At 42.9% G+C, this 17,607-nt stretch overlaps 1 protein-coding gene across 18 annotated transcripts in view; it reads right to left on the bottom strand.

Moving 5' to 3' along the window:
• Nucleotides 1-17,607, bottom strand: part of Synrg (synergin gamma) — a 72,376-nt gene that overhangs the window by 24,722 nt on the left and 30,047 nt on the right. For all 18 annotated transcript variants that reach the window (XM_075991297.1, XM_075991296.1, XM_075991292.1 and 15 more), the window contains 4 exons: nucleotides 17,163-17,296; nucleotides 11,675-11,787; nucleotides 11,429-11,491; nucleotides 2,835-3,767 (listed from right to left, as the gene is read on the bottom strand). In XM_075991297.1, the coding sequence (XP_075847412.1) occupies nucleotides 2,835-3,767; nucleotides 11,429-11,491; nucleotides 11,675-11,787; nucleotides 17,163-17,296 (1,243 nt within the window). The remainder of the gene's footprint in view (nucleotides 1-2,834; nucleotides 3,768-11,428; nucleotides 11,492-11,674; nucleotides 11,788-17,162; nucleotides 17,297-17,607) is intronic.

Consider the following 17,607-nt stretch of genomic DNA (forward strand, 5'->3'; position numbering starts at 1 on the left):
TTCGCATCGTTGAGGAGTGTGCTTACTATATGTCTACATACATTGATTTATTCATGCTGAGGATTAAATAAGTACTTTGCAGATGCTGGCAAACATGCTGCCAACTGAGCTCAGGAGCCTAACCCTACACATGAGCTCAATGCCACATTAGTGACTTCTGTCAATGGGTATACAAGGGGCAAAGGCAACCACACCTCTGCCTTCTTAGGAGGAAAAAGAAAACCCAGTCTCAAGGGACATGACTTCAATTTTATACCGTCCAGGTTATTTCTTTGTTCTAATTCTCAAAAACACAAATTACACACATCCCCACACTTTCAAAATATGCCAAAGAATCGTTTATTAACACAGGACTTACAGGTCGCAAAAGAGAATGGTACAGAAGAGCTGGGAAGGAGCCATCAGAGTAAGCATGCAGGCCAGTGTTCGCAGAGAAAGAGAATAATAAAGCAAGTTCCAAAGGGCACATCCACACACAAGTGTCTGTGTTGAAAAAAGACATCAGAAAAGCAGCCAAAAAAATAATAAGGCGCTGATTAAAATACAAAGATTTTCCATGTCAAAAAGAGCTACTTCACAGGTAGGTAGCCACAGAGGTCTTGCTGACCCTTTGAGAAAGTCGCAAATCAAAGTAAGCTCTTGCTGCCATAGAAACAAAGGACCTTAAAGACTGAACATCAAGACGCTGCTGTGCCAGAGAGAGTATATTTAGGGGGTGGGAGAGCAGCCTCATTGAAATTATACGCAGCAAGGGCTAAAGGGTAAATGCAATGATGTGCAGAGAGAACCAGGCAATGTTATTAGTATATCTACCATCCATACAAAGAATTAACAGCGTGGGTGAGAGACAGTATCCCCTTCAGAGTTAAGTTAGGGTTTCCAAACAAGACCATGTCCATAGACAGTAATCATCCAAGTTCTTTTTGCTCCATCAGCCCACTTCTTTCTCTAGAATGTCCTTTCAACCCTCAGACTAAGAGAGCAAGTTCATCACTCCATGGCGAGCAGAAGGGTAGAATAAAGTCCCAGTGCACTGAAGCAATGCCTACCGCTTTCCTTCTCTAATATATTTATTTATACAGCAGTCTTGCTCAACGGACACACAGGCATGACTCCTGGTCAGCCATCAACCCTCTTAACAACCGCTCTGAAGGGTTACTACTCTGTTCCCACCAGAGGTTTACAGATCAACAGAAGGAGACAATCTGCTTTTCAGGTCTCCTCCCTCTGAAGAGAGTGGGCTTGAACATGGCAGGTTCCATTCTGAGAGTGGTCCAAACATACAGAGAGAGCACGGGCACAGATTATTCAACAGGTCCATTGGAATGAGCTCAGTCAAAAGCCAACCTCTCCTTCCCAAATAAAAGGCGGGAAAAAGACATCCCAAACCTGGATTAACTCATTTCACAGATTTGTGGTTTGGCACTGTGAAAGAATATAGATTCATTTTCAGAAAAATAGCCTCTAATTAATAACTTCAAAGTCCAAAAGGCTAGTATACATGTTGTGAAATTGTTTTTTAAATAAAAATCAAATGCTGTTGCTTAAAAAAGAATGCCCCTTGCAACCAAGTGTTGTGGCTCACACAGCTCATACAAAAAAGAAGAATAAAATCATCCATCAAACAAACAGCAGCAAAGGAAAAAAGGAAAAACAGGAAAAAAAATGAGGAAATAACAGCAAAGGGCAGAAGGAGCTCAGATAGCCAGCTGCACCTAGGAAACCCCTTGGCTGGCAGCAGGCGAAACACGCTGATCTTTGATAACTTTGCTTTCCATTCAAAACCCAGCATAAGAAACCCATTTCAGTAGCAAAGGACAGACACCATTTGCCAGTTTGAAATCTGTGGACTCTACAGCACTTCACAATGTCTGCTGAGCCTGTAAACTTGGAAGTGTCTTACCTGTCCCTCCCAGGTAAAGAAACAAACCCTGCATGTGCACACTACCTTTTCTAGAATAATACAGTAATGCTGAGATAGTTCTCATTATTAAAGGCCACAAAATAGGTTTATCTTTCTATATACATATTAAAAAACAAAATGAAATAAAAACTAGGACACTTGGGAATCTAGTTCTTGTGACAGGAAGCTGGACCAGAGAACAAACTGCTATATGTGAATCCACACAGGGTTTAAAGAGGGCTCCCTTGTGAAAGGCTTTCACACATCTTATCAGAAGTTAGTAGTTACCCTACCCTAGCATCTACAGGGTTAATACAACTTAATACTCGCAGTCACGCTGCCAAACAGTAACACTGAAAACAGGCCTGCTCCCCGCCAGGTCCTGACACACCGAGCATCCCTAAGTGACCTCTTTACCTCTTCTCAAGGAAGCTGACAAACTGCATTCCAAGTGGGAAGAGGTTTTTACTTTCTTGGCCTAGGAAGAGTCAGTTTCTGTAAACCAAACCAATACTGTCTTAGCAACTCTAAATGTACTCAAGAGAAGACAAAGGAGAGCGGGAGCATTGATCCCACTCACAGGGATGAAGAAACACTGTGACACTGCGAAAGTTTTTATAAAATTCCTGGCTATGTGGGCTTCACTGAGCAGTGGGTTTGTATGGGCCTCTGACACCAAGTGAGTATTAGGTTTCAAAAATAAAAAGATTTCGGCTCTCCAATCTAAGTTCTGGAGCAGTCAGAGTACCCACAGATTGTTTCCATAACATCATGTTGAACACTGCTTCACGCAGACAGACAACAGGAGGCTAATTACTAGATATCCGCAAGGTAACGAGCCAGCGCCTCAGTCTGTCAGTCAGACAGAACCCACAGAATCATCTTTGAAATCTACATCACCATCACCAGAGCAATCTCACCAATTCCTCACCTGCGGCAGGAGGATGTTGGCCACTAACTGTTGGCAAATCCAAAGAGCTATCAGACATGACATGCTTAAGATCTCCTCCCACATCAGCCAGTTTCATGTCAAACTGAACAGAAAGCGCATCTTCCGAGTCCTCCTTGCCAACGCTGCTGCCACCGATGGAGGGGAGATCTAATGATTTCACCGAAGCAGAGTCTTCCTTGGCGTGTCTGAAAGCCACCGCTTTCTCTCCCAGGGATTTGTCTGAGCTTGTGGATGAAAACTTACTGGAGTGGAAGTCAGCAAAGTCATCGTCACTCTTGGCAGAAGGAGTGTTCTCTTTGAACTCCTCGATGGCCAGTCCAGCTCCCTCTAGGGAAAGCTGTTTGAAGACATCGTACTTGGAAGATGCAGCAGGTGGATTCTGTGCACTCTCCACTGTGCTGCTGGCCAAGGGGCTGGGACTCACTTCCTCTCTGAGGACGTCGTATTTGTCGTCTGCTTTTGCCTCAGATGAAATAGAGCTGTTACCGAAAGCCATGAAATCTGCAAAGTCGTCCTGCTCCCCAACAGATGCAGGATTCGAGTATTCCCCGAAGAGGTTGAACTCTCCAAAATCATCTACCAAACTAGAAGTTTTAGTGGATGCCAGCGCTGCTGGGGCTGCCACAGAGCCGGCCGGCGGAGGTCTGGTGGAAACTGACTTGGACGTGCTAAACGCAGCTGAAAAGGGCACCAGTTTTTCGCCACTGCAATTGACTGAGGAGAACATATCTAGGTCTGCTAAATTCAGAGGGGTTTTCGCTGGTGTCTGTTTCTGTTGTGCTGCTCCGGAGGGAAAGGCTGCTGGAAAAGTGTCCTTTGTTGGTGGCTCTAGGGGTGACACACTATCGGCGGTCTTGAAGTCGGTGAAGCCGTCATCGGTTCCTGTGGATCTGAACTCGGCAAAGTTCTCTCCTGAAAGAAAGAGCATGCAGTGAAGGAAAGCCGCAGAGTTAAGCCCACACAGAACAATGCGTACTGAACTGGTAAGGTTTTATAGGTTTCTCCCCTGGCTTGACAGTAACCACAGTCCACACTCTCATCAGACAACTTGTTTCTTCATTACAGCCAGTGTGATATGGAACCAGGCAAGCACTGCCCTCAAAACTCCTCCCCTGTCCAGACTGAAAGAGAAGCTGGAGGCTCCAGAGAGGCACACTGAGCAGCCCTTTAAAGATGAAACATGCCATACGGTTTTAAACAGAATCAAAAGCATCAACGAAGTATTGAGAAGAAGTCTTCTGCTTCTGATGTTCAGAATGCACAACTGAACAACAAGACTTCCAAAAGATTTAGAGCTGGATGTTGTGGCACACACCTTCCCAGAACTTGGGAAACTGAGGCAGAAGGATCACAAGTTGAGGCCAACTTGGGCTACTTAACAAGACCAGGTTTCAAACATACCAACCAACTAACCAAACAACCAATGAACTAACCACCATGAAAAACAAAAAACCCAATTACTAAAGGCTAGCATTGTAGCTTAGTATTCAGTGGTAAAGCTCATGCATGAAACAACCATGACCTAGTTTCAATGCTGAGCACACATGCACACATACACACATGCACACACAGGAACACAAATTATTAGATGATAGGATATAATGAGATCTTGCTAAGTACACAGACATATTAATTTGAAGATATTTTGGCAAAGAAAATCTTTGAAAAAAGAACTAGTTATTTGGAAAGCAAGTTAAGTGCCATAGATAAGAGCCCTATAAAAATGTAAAAACCTATGATTACTGTTGCTATCTATGTGTGTGAGTGTGGTGCGCACTGGGCACTGACTAGCTCTTCTCCTTCCTATGGAGTCTGAGGACTGAACTCAGGAAACTGGGCTTCTGTGGCAAACATTTTTATCCTCTGAGCCACTTTTTTCAGCCCCCGAGAACTGATTATTTAAACTCTGGGGCCATAATTCTCTTTTTGTTTGTTTGGGTTTTTATTGTTGCTGGCATTGTTGTTTTGAGACAGGGTTTCTCTGTGTTGCCCTGACTACCCTGGGACTTGCTCTGCAGACCAGGCAAGCCAGGACTCTTACTAAGGCTTGTGTTCTTCATTAGGATCTAATCTTGTCTCTCACAATTACAAGGACAGGATGCAGATGACCTCACTTTCCTTCCAGCGTCTGGAGCTCTACAGTGACACCCGCTAGGACATGCCATTTAATGAAATCCAGATATATACCAAACATGAATATTGCTATGCAACCAACATCACTGATTATTTAAAAAATAATGACTGTCACTTCTAGAGAGTTAAAAGTAAAAACCCTAAATTTCTTTACTAATTCACACCCACTTATTATTATTATTATTATTTTTTTTTTTTTTTTTTTTTCGAGACAGGGTTTCTCTGTGGTTTTGGAGCCTGTCCTGGAACTAGCTCTTGTAGACCAGGCTGGTCTCGAACTCACAGAGATCCGCCTGCCTCTGCCTCCCGAGTGCTGGGATTAAAGGCGTGCGCCACCACCGCCCGGCTTATTATTATTATTTTTAAAGACAGTCTACCTTTGTAGTTCTGGCTGGCCTAGAATTCACTAGGTAGAGTAAACTGGCCTTGAATTTGTGGCAGTCTCCTGTCTCTACCTGCTGATGTTATAGGCATGCACTACCATGTCCAGCTTCTCACCCATTTTTTTTTTATTGATAAAAGAAGAATAAAAAAAAAAAACAAATTTCCACCTTCTCCCAGCCTCCCCTTTCCCTCCCCCTCCTCCCACTCTTCTCCCTCTCCTCCCACTCTTCTCCCCCTCCTCCCACCCCTCTCCCCTTCCCCCCACTCCTCTCCCCCTCTCTCTCCAGTCCAAAGAGCAGTCAGGGTTCCCTGCCCTGTGGTAAGTCCTAGGTCCTCCCCCCTCCGTCCATATCTAGGAAGGTGAACATCCAAACTGGCTAGGCTCCCACCAAGCCAGCAGATTGCGTAGGATCAAAACTGCGTGCCATTGTCCTTGGCGTCTCATCAGCCCTCATTGTTCGTCATGATCAGAGAGTTCAGTTTTATCCCATGCTTTTTTTGGTAATAGTCCAGCTGGCCTTGGCCATTTTTTTAAAAAAAATATTTTTTCTAAAAAATGAAACACAGATACGTATGAGCCATAAAATGTACTTAAAACCAAAACCATAAAATCAGTTTCTAATATTGACACCATGGACAGCAGGTTTTACACCATCGTGCCTGATGCCTGATCTGCACTCTGACTTTCCAAATGGAAAAAGCACTGGAAACAGTGTGATTTTTCTTCTTAATCTGATACTGAACCGATTTATTAGTAAAAGTCATCAAGACAATACACCCACAGTACTACACTAATCTGAGAAAAAGGAGCAGCCTTCAAGTTTCCTATAATTGTTTTCAAGATATAACATTAAAAGTCATAACATAGGCAGAGGCAGGTGGATCCTCTTGAGTTCGAGGCCAGCCTGGTCTACCGAGCTAGTTCCAGGACAGACTCCATAGCTACTGGAAAACTCTGTCTTAGAAAACCAAGAGAGAGAGAGAGAGAGAGAGAGAGAGAGAGAGAGAGAGAGAGAGAGAGAGAGAGAGAGAGAGAGAAATATAAAAAACTCAATTTCACAAATTGACAGAAAATACAAATATGAAAATTACCCTAGGATTTTACAGACACGTTGATGACACTGTGTTATTTCTATACATGAAAATGTAATTAGTAGTAATTTTTTTTGTCATTTTGGTTTTTTGAGGCAATGTCTCACATGGTAGCCCAGGCTGATCTTTAACTCATGGGAATTCTCCTGCCTCAGCCTCATGAATGCTATAATTAAAGGCGTGAGTTACAATGTCCAGATCATATCCCAAATATACTTATGATTATTGCTTTGAAATATCTGTGAAATTGACAGGTTTTGATTTCTAAACACAAACCACACAGAAACTAAACTTACTGAGGACGAATTGTAAATTTTTCCATCAGGAATGTAAACTGGGTAAAAGGGTTAGAAGGAAATGAGAACGGGGTTTATAACTTCAGAACCAAAGCATGTTTCAGTGAATAAGCTGGCTGGGAGTGACCTGCTGGTCCACTGGCAGCTTTTTACTTCACCTTAGATTCTTGCAAGCTCCTCCTTTGATTTTTGTAACTTTTTAGGCCCTAAGAAAAAATTTTTTTTTTCTTTTCGAGACAGGGTTCCTCTGTAGCTTTGGAGCCTGTCCTGGCACTAGCTCTTATAGACCAGGCTGGCCTCGAACTCACAGAGATCTGCCTGCCTCTGCCTCCCGAGTGCTGGGATAAAGGCATGCGCCACCACCGTCCGGCCCCTGAGAAAATTTAAAAGAGTATTTGGCTAAAGCTCTACAAAGAAGTGTCCTTTTTTATGTAGAATATTTTTTAGAACTTATGTGGAACTTCTGGCTAAGCCTGTGAGTACTGATTAAACTGGCTCAGTACCGCAAGAAGCTCCGCTCTGAACTGCGGCCCTGCAGAGGCTCTAAGGTTTAACATTAAACATCCCATTCCTCCTATCTTTTGGCTCAAATTTGCTACGTAGCCAAGTATGACTTTGTGCTCCTCATCCTCCTGTCTCCACTTTCCAAGTGCTGCGATGAAAGGTCTGTAGTACAAATGGCCCAGACCAAGGAAAGTTTTAAAGAAGTTTAGAATAAAACATTCAACATAACTAATTACAGTAACTCGAAGGCTTTAAACTGGGTGAAGCAGAGGGAAACGAAAACCAGTAAATCAAAAGACAAAAACTGAGCCTCAGTTCAGGCTGAGAAAACAGGACCAAGGCACCACTTACATTTTGGGCACCACTACCTTTTCCTATTGACTCTAATAAGAATAACGCAAATGGCCCAGCAGTTAAATGCACTGGCTATTCTTTCAGAGGACCTGGGTTCAGTTCCTAGTACTCACACGGCCGCTCATAACTGTCTATAACTCTAGTCTTTGGAGGTCCAATGCTCTCTTCTGGGCTCTGTGGGCACTAGGTTCCCATGTGGTACATAGACATACATGCAGGCAAAAACAATTACATACATAAAATAAAAAAAATTAAAGTAACATTTATATCATGATCATTAACACCAAAGAATCCTGACATTAAACCAGGCTCTACTTGAAGCTCTCCTAGGACAGAATGAAGTCAGGATTCCTCTAAGGTTCACATTTGAACACCAAGTACCTAACACAAGTATGGAGAAAGAAATAGCTTTCATATCTTCAAGCTATTTGGATGAATCACAAGAAAATATTGCTAGAAGCTAAGATCTATTCTAAGAGGTGGCCCTTCCTGTGGAGAGATGCTGGTGCAGTGGAATATCCACTGCACCTCCCTTACACTTAGAGACTACCCCACCCCAAGCAAAAGTGGAGAAGTCAGCTTTGAGCGCTGAGTACAGAAAGGCAGAATGTGATTGCATTCTCAGGAGGAAACCCTCATGAGAGCCGACACACTTCACAATGTGCAGAATTAAGGTTAGGATACAATCTAAGGATTACTCAAACTACATGCCATGTTTAACCACACATACTAACTTCTCTCTCTCTCTCTCTCTCTCTCTCTCTCTCTCTCTCTCTCTCTCTCTCTCTCTCTCACACACACACACACACTCTCTCTCTCTCTCTCTCTCTCTCTCTCTCTCTCTCTCTCTCTCTCTCACACACACACACACACACACACACAAACACACACACCTCTTCGTTTTTAAAATCACAAGTCAATTCTTGAAAATTCTGAACAATGGTGATTTGAATCAAGTACAGCACAGCACAGTAACTGACTTCTCCTTCTTCTTGGATACATAAGCTGACTTGGATACGTAACACTGACTGACTGACTCATTCATTCATTCATTCATTCATTCATTCATTCATTCAATTAACTGATCAATTTAGCAGTGTTGAGGATGGAAACCAGGAGCCTGCCCATGCATGCTAAATAGTCACTCTACACTGAACTACATCTCAGCCCTAAAGCTTTGGAAGGCTACTTGGTATCCACTAGGTGCCATATTGCACTCCCTGTGCCAAGAAGGTATGCTGTGGGATAATGCTCTTGTACACTGTAATGATTTGTCACCCGTATTGGTTTAATAAAACACTGACTGACCAGTAGCCAGTCAGGAAGTATAGGTAGGGCAACCAGACTAGGAGAATTCTGTGAAGAGGAAAGGCAGAGAGTCAGTCAGAAGCCAGATGTAGGGGAAACAAGATGAGAATGCCTTACTGAGAAAAGGTACCAAGCCACATGGCTAAACATAGATAAGAATTATGGGTTAATTTAAGTTGTAAGAACTAGTTAGTAATAAGCATGAGCAATAGGCCAAACAGTTTATAACTAATATAAGCCTCTGTGTGTTTATTTGGGACTGAATGGCTGTGGGACCAAGTGGGACAGAAACTCTGTCTACAAAGGTCGATTTGGTAAAATACTAATTAGGTCAAGTCTTGCTCATCTCTAGTTTGTCATTTTGTAAAAATACAATACTTCCTTTTTTTTTTTTGGTTTTTCGAGACAGGGTTTCTCTGTGGTTTTGGAGCCTGGAACTAGCTCTTGCAGACCAGGCTGGTCTCGAACTCACAGAGATCCACCTGCCTCTGCCTTTTTCTAATGATCTTTAGTTCCTGAAGAGTATTAAGCAGACAGGATTGTGTCAATAATGAGGAAAAATCTGAAGAAGGTGTATTTCTCTTTCTTTCTTTCTTTCTTTCTTTCTTTCTTTCTTTCTTTCTTTCTTTCTTCCTTTTTTCAAGACAGAGTTTCTCTGTGTAACAGTCTTAGCTGTCTTGGAACTAGCTCTTGTAGGCCAGGCTTGCCCTAAACTCACAGAGATCCGCCTGCCTCTGCCTCCCGAGTGCTGGGATTAAATGTGCGCCAGCACCTCAGGCTTAAGGTATATTTCTTTATTAGCCTACTGTACCACACTTAGGCTCTCTTTGGGAAAATCAGATAAATTAGATCAACTCTCACATGATGAGAAAATCAGATAGATCAGATCAATCTCTCACTTCAAAGTAAGCTGTGGCTGGTGGTTCTCCAGCTGGAGCACCACACCCTACCTCTGCGAATGTGAAATGCTGATTCCTGTCTTATGATACTCTCTGCTGTGTCACAGATGTTTGCTGCTGTGTTCCATGCTGGTTTTGAACTTGCTATGCACCGAGGACGAACATGAGTTCCTGCTCTGGAGGGGCCATGCTGAAGTTTACAGGCTCTACTTGCCTGGCTCATCAAAGCAGCCTTTTTTTAAATTAATAAAAATTAGGTTTACTGATGTATTTTTTGTGTGCTCGCACCCATACATACATACACACACAAGGGCGCATAAGTCCAAACATGCTACAACATGCATATGTGTCAAGTTCACCGATGACTTGCAGAGCTGTTCTCTCCTTTCACCATGTGGATTCTGGGACAGAACTCAGGGTGTCGGGGTTGGCAGCAAGTGTCCTTATCCAGAGTCATTTCCCCAGCCCCAGAGCTGTTTTGAATAATGTTATTCTACAATGCTTTTCTCTCCAGATGATGGATGAGAAGCCAAGAAAACAATGCCAAGTACCATACCAGGAACTGATTTAAAAGTCCTGATTAAGACTGGCGGCTACTTTCTGCACAGTCCACAAGGGCACTGTCAGCAGCCCTGGGGCATGTTAGGATAGAGCAATCACAGCTATCTTTTTTTTTTTAAAGATTTATTTATTTATTATGTATACAGTATTCTCAGTATTCTGTCTACAGGCCAGAAGAGGGCACCAGATCTCATTACAGATGGTTGTGAGCCACCATGTGGTTGCTGGGAATTGAACTCAGGACCTTTGGAAGAGCAGGCAGTGCTCTTAACCGCTGAGCCATCTCTCCAGCCCAATCACAGCTATCTTTGACACAGGATCTAAGTTGCCTGGCAGATGCCAGTGAAAGGCAACATACTGTTTTCAGAGAAAATTGTATTGCTATGACATTTACCTGAAATTTTAAAAGTACTGCCTGGAAACCTGAGCCACACTGCTTTCCTGTCACTTCAAGGCCCCCCATAAGATGGTGCTCTACTTAGCCCATGACAAGACTAGCTAAGCATTGCAACAACCACTAAGGGCTTCTGAATTAAAGCCCTGCAGTCTGAGTATGTATCACAACAATTATATAATATGCCAGTTATCTTTTAAACTGTGCATGTTGGTACACATCGTTAATCCCAGTACTTAAAGAGCAGACACAAGCGAATCTCAATAAATTCTCAGCCAGTGGGGCCTACCAAGTGACTGGTAGGCTCTCACTAGGTAGGCCAGGCTGGCCTGGAACTAGCTATGTTTCCCAGATTTGTCCCAGATTTGTGATCCCCCTGTCTATACTCCACAAGTGCTACAATTCTGTAATTCTGTGTGTGCTAGAACATCTTGCTTGCCATTCTTTAAAAAAATCTTTTTTTTCTTTTAAAACACATATGCAATAAAATAAATGAATGATTATGGATGCCACTAAAACAAAAACACCAAAACTTCTTAAAGGGTTAGAGGATGTAGCTCAGTGGTAAAGCACTTGTCTAGCACGCACAAGGCACAGGGTTTCCCACAATGCAGCCAAAGGAAAAGAGGAAATGGAATCCAAACTCACCTAGAGGCTTGCTCTCTGCCGTTTGTTCAAGTTCCCTGAACGCACTGTATTTGTCACCAGACTCTACAACAGAGACAGAAACTCATTACAGTGAGGAACCCAGAGATCACAGACTGGGCTGAGCAAACATATTTAACACGTGGAACAGCACCTGATACATTCAATAAAAAACCTGCCACTTAAAGATTTATACAACTTAATTAAAAGTTACAGTCACAGATTTATCAACTGATAAACTGCTTTTACCTCCAAATGAAGCCGGGCTTTCAGAGGGCTTGTCAGCAGAAATTCCTTTAAACACCGAGTATTTATCTGTGGAGGCTTTAGTTCCAGGAAGTGGTATCAGCAGAGAAGGAGCACTATGAGGAAGGAGAGAAGTACGTTATCCAGCAGACCACCACGTGGGGCTAAGTCACAGCTGGAGGTCAACAGTTCTCTGCCAATTCTTTTCTCTTCTCTCTCTTTTCTCTCTCTCTCTCTCTCTCTCTCTCTCTCTCTCTCTCTCTCTCTCTCTCTCTCTCTCTCTCTCTCTCTCTCTGTTTTGTTTTTTTGAGACAGGGTTTCTCTGTGTACAGCCCTGGCTATCTTGAAACTCACTCTGTAGACCAGGTTGACTTCAAACTAGGCAATTTACCTGCTTCTGCCTTCCAAGTCTGGGATTAAAGACCTGTACCACCACTGACTGACTTCCTTTCTTAAAAAAAAAATGTTTTAAAATTACTCATGTGTATCAGGCATAGTGGCACACACCTTGAATTCCTGCATTCAGGAGGCAGAGGCAGGCGCGGATCTCTGTGTGTTCAAGGCCAGCTTGGTCTACATAGTGAATTCCAGGACATCCAGAGCTACATAGTGAGACCCTGTGTAAAAAACAAACAAATAAAATGAGTATGCTATGTGTGTTTAGGTAACAACAGCCCCAGGAGCTGCTGTTACAAGCAGATGTGGGCTGCCTGACACAGGTGCTGGGAATGGGACTTATCCTGGTGTTAGTTGTATTCATTCTGTGGGGCAGGAAGACTGACTGCCTGTGGAAAAGACCACAGACAGAAACACAGAGAGAGCTAAGGAACCAACAACCCCAAAATGCAGGCTGACATCTGTGGGGATGGGTGGGGACTCAGGGCTAGGCATTTTATGAGACACCCCCCCACACCCCCCAGCCCTTCTGCTTTCTTAGCCTTTCACCCAGATGTTTGTCCCCGGCACGCCTTTCCTTCCCTGCTGCCTTTGCCACAAGGAAGGAAGTGTTCCCAACTCCCCTTCACTATGGAAGAGCAGCAAGTGCTTTTAATGGTTACCACTGAGTCATCTCTCCAGCCATTCCAACCATTAAAAAACAAACAAAAAACCCCAAAACAGCTGGTGATAGTTCAGTGGATAAAGGTTCCATGTCAGAATCCACACAGTGGAAAGAGAGAAGTGACCCCCAAAAGTAGTCCTTTGACCTCCACATGCACACTGTGACCCCCAAAAGTAGTCCTTTGACCTCCACATGCACACTGTGACCCCAAAAGTAGTCCTTGGGCCTCCACATGCACACTGTGACCCCAAAAGTAGTCCTTGGGCCTCCACATGCACACTGTGACCCCAAAAGTAGTCCTTGGGCCTCCACATGCACTCTGTGGCACACAAGCACCCACCTGCCACCTCACAAAAACTAAAGAATGTAATTTTTCTTTTTCAAAGGAGAGAGACTGTCTCATGTATCCTTCATGTAGTTGAGGAAGACACTGAATTCCTGACCCTCCTGCCTCTACCTCCTGAATGCTGGGACTATAGTAGTGTGATGGAGGATTGAGCCCAGGGCTTGTGTATGTAGGCTGCCAACTGGGCCCTATAGTTCCAAAGGTTAGAAACTATATATAAACTCCACAAACAACTAAAAACAATGCCCTTTTCTTGAAAATAAACATTAACACTCAAGTAATATTTTTTTGACTGAGGAGGGTGACATCTACACCAATGATCTAATTGCCTGTTTAAACCATAAAAGCACTGAAAACAGATTAAAGAATGAGAACTTCCTGCCATTTCAACTTACAGTTCACAATAATTTAACAGTGAATTTCACTGTTTTTATACTTAAAGATAAATTACAACCTAAGACTTCTCTAAAATGGGTTCAGGTTGTAAAAGTCTATGTGTAAAATGTTGTTCAAGCCAGAGGTGTAAATTCTGCTTTGATCATTGTGTGGGAGTACAGACATCTGATAAGCAACCACAGAGGAAAGAGAATGCATATTTTTACCAGGATCACAACCGCGGTCCCAGACAGCTATCTTTGTAACAAAACAACAATCACTTCAAAATTAGATTAAGATAGTTTTATCTGTGGACATACTTTTTTCATGGAAAAATAGTGCAATGAGTAGCATCTACGTGGGCAATTCTTAGAAAGCTTAACCGCTCTACAGAGCATTGCTTTTTTTCTGCTATCAGACCCAAGCAGCTCCCTGGAAGAACAAGCTTTCCATATGAATGACTGCATTTCGCCACCAGCGAGTGTCATTCAACACAGCAGCACAAGGCACAGAAATGGATTTCTACTGAGGTCTCTGCCCTGGAGCAAAAGTCTTTTCACAGGCATTTAAATCTTCTTATCAGTGGCCCACAACCAAGGCAAAAACCAGGCTGTCCCGCATGCATGGCAATGGGGTCCACCGTGTCTCAAGACTTACAGGCATTGAATATTAAAATTTCACTTCACTGCCACACAGCTGCTGCTATCTGATTTTAACAAATGTAATGGCTTATCATCTATACATGTAGGTGGATGCTTTCACAGTTTCATAAATAATTAAACTGTAGCTCAATGACCAGAATGTTACACAGGAATACAGGTAATTGCCCCGTATTTAAGGACAAAAAGCCCAGGAAGCTGGATGGCTTGCCTGCTTTTCGTAACCCTCCAATTTTAGCTATGGTCTTTTAAAGCTCAGTGACAAAATCTTTCTACTAAATGTGACATTTAATTGAAAGTAATTAATTTTAAAATTATATTCACAGGATTGGACAAAAAGAGACCCTGCAGGGTAATGAAATAGCACTGATGAAAATCAACAGAATTCAGTTCCATTCGAGAAAGCTGACACACACTAATTATATGTGCACCACAAATCAGTGTTTCATTTCGGTCCCTTCTCTGGAGCTATTACTTTTTAAAAGAAGCCTATAATCACCATCAGAGTGTTTATGCAAGTTATATATAGCAGTTATTATCAGTTCTATACATGAAAACAGTCATTTCTGTTTCTTAAGGGAAATACTCAAGTGAGAGGGCCACATTGTTTTAAAATATAAGAATCCTCATCCCACTGGAAGGCAAGACTGAGAACCTGGTCATCAGAGAGCATGTTTTGTCTCCCCTGCCCAGAGACTCTACTTCCATATGGCTATGACAGATGTTAGAAATAGGAGACCACCATTCCAACCCAAGTGTCTGGGCAAGGGAGACTTTCCTCTTGATCACGAGGGTTTGGAGAGCACACACGGGCTGGAAGTGCATTTGGTTTTTATTCTAACTTGGGTAGTGACTGTATCTTTTCCTCAATCACTGGGGTCTGAACTCACAGTAATCTGTAAAGAACTGGTGCTAGTGAGGAAATGAAGGAAGAAGAGAAGGGTGACTGCTCCAGGAATTCTATGCAGTGAATTTGAGATGTCTTGTCTGAGTCCTTCAGATAGGAATGCCCAGATTGTAATGTGTAAATTTTGTTTGAAGGGAGAGATCTGGGTAGACAGACAGGCAATGTAATGCTTGTCTAGGAGATGTGTGGTGTACATGCTGACATTACAGTACTAGGCACTACACGTTGCTTACATATATTTGGTACACATATTAACATATGTTTCTGTTGTTTTTGGAGACAGGGTCTCATGCTGTAGCCCAGACTGGCTTCTTATTCATGGTACATCTCCTCCTTAGCATCCTAAGTGTTGGGATTGAAGTGTGAGACCCATGTCCAACTGTGTGTGATGAATTCTTTTTTGTTTTTTTGAGGCAGGGTTTCTCTGTGTAGACCAGGCTGTCCTGAAACTCACAGAGATCCGCCTGCCTCTGTCTCTTAAGTGCTGGGATTAAAGGCGTGCGCCACCTCTGCTCAGTTTGTACGAGATATTCTTATACTCAGAAGGATAATTTCTGTTCCTGATCTGAAAATCCTCTGTCCTGCCTATCTTTAGTTCTAGGGTTTGCAGGGAGTTACAATGGAAGTGATGGCACTGACTATATAAACAGGAACACAAGAGAAGCACAGATGTGTTGTCTCACAGAAACCATCCTTCTGTGTGCTCTGCCTGCTCTCCCATCTCAACAGAAAGAGAGCATGGGAGGAAAGGACAAATACTGACTGAACCAATGGCCATCTCTAGAGCAATGGTTCTCAACTTGTGGGTCGCAACCCCTTTGGGGGAGCTAGCAATCCTTTCACAGGGGTTACCTAAGATCACTAGAAAACAGATACTTACAATTCATAACAGTAGCAAAATTACAGTTATGAAATATCAACAAACACAATTCTATGGTTGGGGTCCCCACAACATAAGGAACTATATTAAAGGGCTATAGCATTGGGAAGATTGAGAACCACTGCACTAGGGTAAAATCTAAGTGAAATGTTTGTGTATCTGTATGCAAACAAACAAGTCTGGAGGTCAAAAGCCACTGATGAAAAAAATTATACATGAATAATAAAAATCCACAGTCCTGAGTTATGAATTTTGTGTAAAATCAGGAGTACATCATACTTGTAAAAAAAGTACAAAATTACATGTTCCTGCTTCAACCTTTTTTTCAATAGTTGAAGACTAGATCTAATAAAAGGACCCAAAGCCATTGTGGCACAGGCAGTCAGCTGACACAAGTTAGGTTTGCTGTGATTTTTTCCTTGCTTGCTCGCTTCCTTCCTTTCTTCTTTCCTTCTCACTCCCTTTCTCCTTCTTTCCCTCCCTTCCTTTTTCCCTCTCTTGCCTCCCCTGCCTCTTTCTTTCCTCCTTTTAAGACATGGTATCTCTATGTAACCCTGGCTGTTCTGAAACTCACTAGGTAGACCAGGATGGCCTTGAACTCACAAAGATCCACCTGCCTCGCCTCTGCCTCCCTTAAAGTGGTGCATCACAACACCCAGCCCCACAAATCAGGCTTAAAAACAAATATGACAAGCATATATACACTGGAAGGAAGGGGAGGAGCCAGAGTGTTGTGGAAGATTCCTTTACACTGTGTGAAGATATGTCACTGTGACTGGTTTAATAAAGAGCAGAACAGACAATAGCTAGGCAGATTTCCAGGCACAGAGGAAGCTGGGAAGAAGGGTAGAGTTGTGAAGAGATACCAAGCCCCACGCCAAGCAACATTGGCATTACAAAACAAAGGTAACGTTTATAATGTAAAAGAAAGTAGATTAAAAGATTTGGGTTAATTTAAGTTCTAAGAAGTAGTTAAAAACAAGCCTAAGCTATTGGCCGAGTTTTCATAATAAGGAGTCTCCATGTCATGATCTGGGAGCTGGCTGGTGGGATAGAGAAAGACTTGTTACATCAAAGTTCAAGTGGACACAGAGAGCTGCAGCAGAGACTAACAGTATGAAGGCAGAGGATGGCCCAGGGTCATGAGAGAAACAGTACGTTAACTGTTCTTTGGACAGGGCATTTGTTTTCAGGCTTCTTATGCCATGGATGCTCTTTCCCTAATGATAAAATGCAATGTTAAATATATTCAACTCATTTCTACCTGTTTCCGGGCTGGGAATTACTTGTTTTTGAGGACGCAGGCACCTCTTGGAAGTCAGTGAAAGAATCATCAAGGGATCCTGATTTGGAAGCATCTTGAAAATCTTGGAAGTCATCTTCTTCTGTCTTTCCCACCTAGATTTAGAAAGTGTCTTAGAGTTAGAGTGACTAGTGCAGAGATGAAACACCATGACCAAAGCAACTTAGGGAGGAAAGAGTTTATCTGGCTTATACTTTCACATATCACTGTTCATCACTGAGGAAGTCAGGATAGGAACTCACGCAGGTCAGGAACCTGGAGGTAGGAGCTGATGCAGAGACCATGGAGGAGTGCTGCTTACTGGCTTATTCATCACAGCCTGCTTAGACTGCTTTCTTATAGAACCCAGGACCACCAGCCCAGGGATGCCACCACCCACAATGGGCTGGGCCCTCCCACATCAGTG

This window comes from Microtus pennsylvanicus, chromosome 11 (assembly GCF_037038515.1).
Source record: "Microtus pennsylvanicus isolate mMicPen1 chromosome 11, mMicPen1.hap1, whole genome shotgun sequence".
Taxonomy (NCBI): Eukaryota; Metazoa; Chordata; class Mammalia; order Rodentia; family Cricetidae; genus Microtus; species Microtus pennsylvanicus.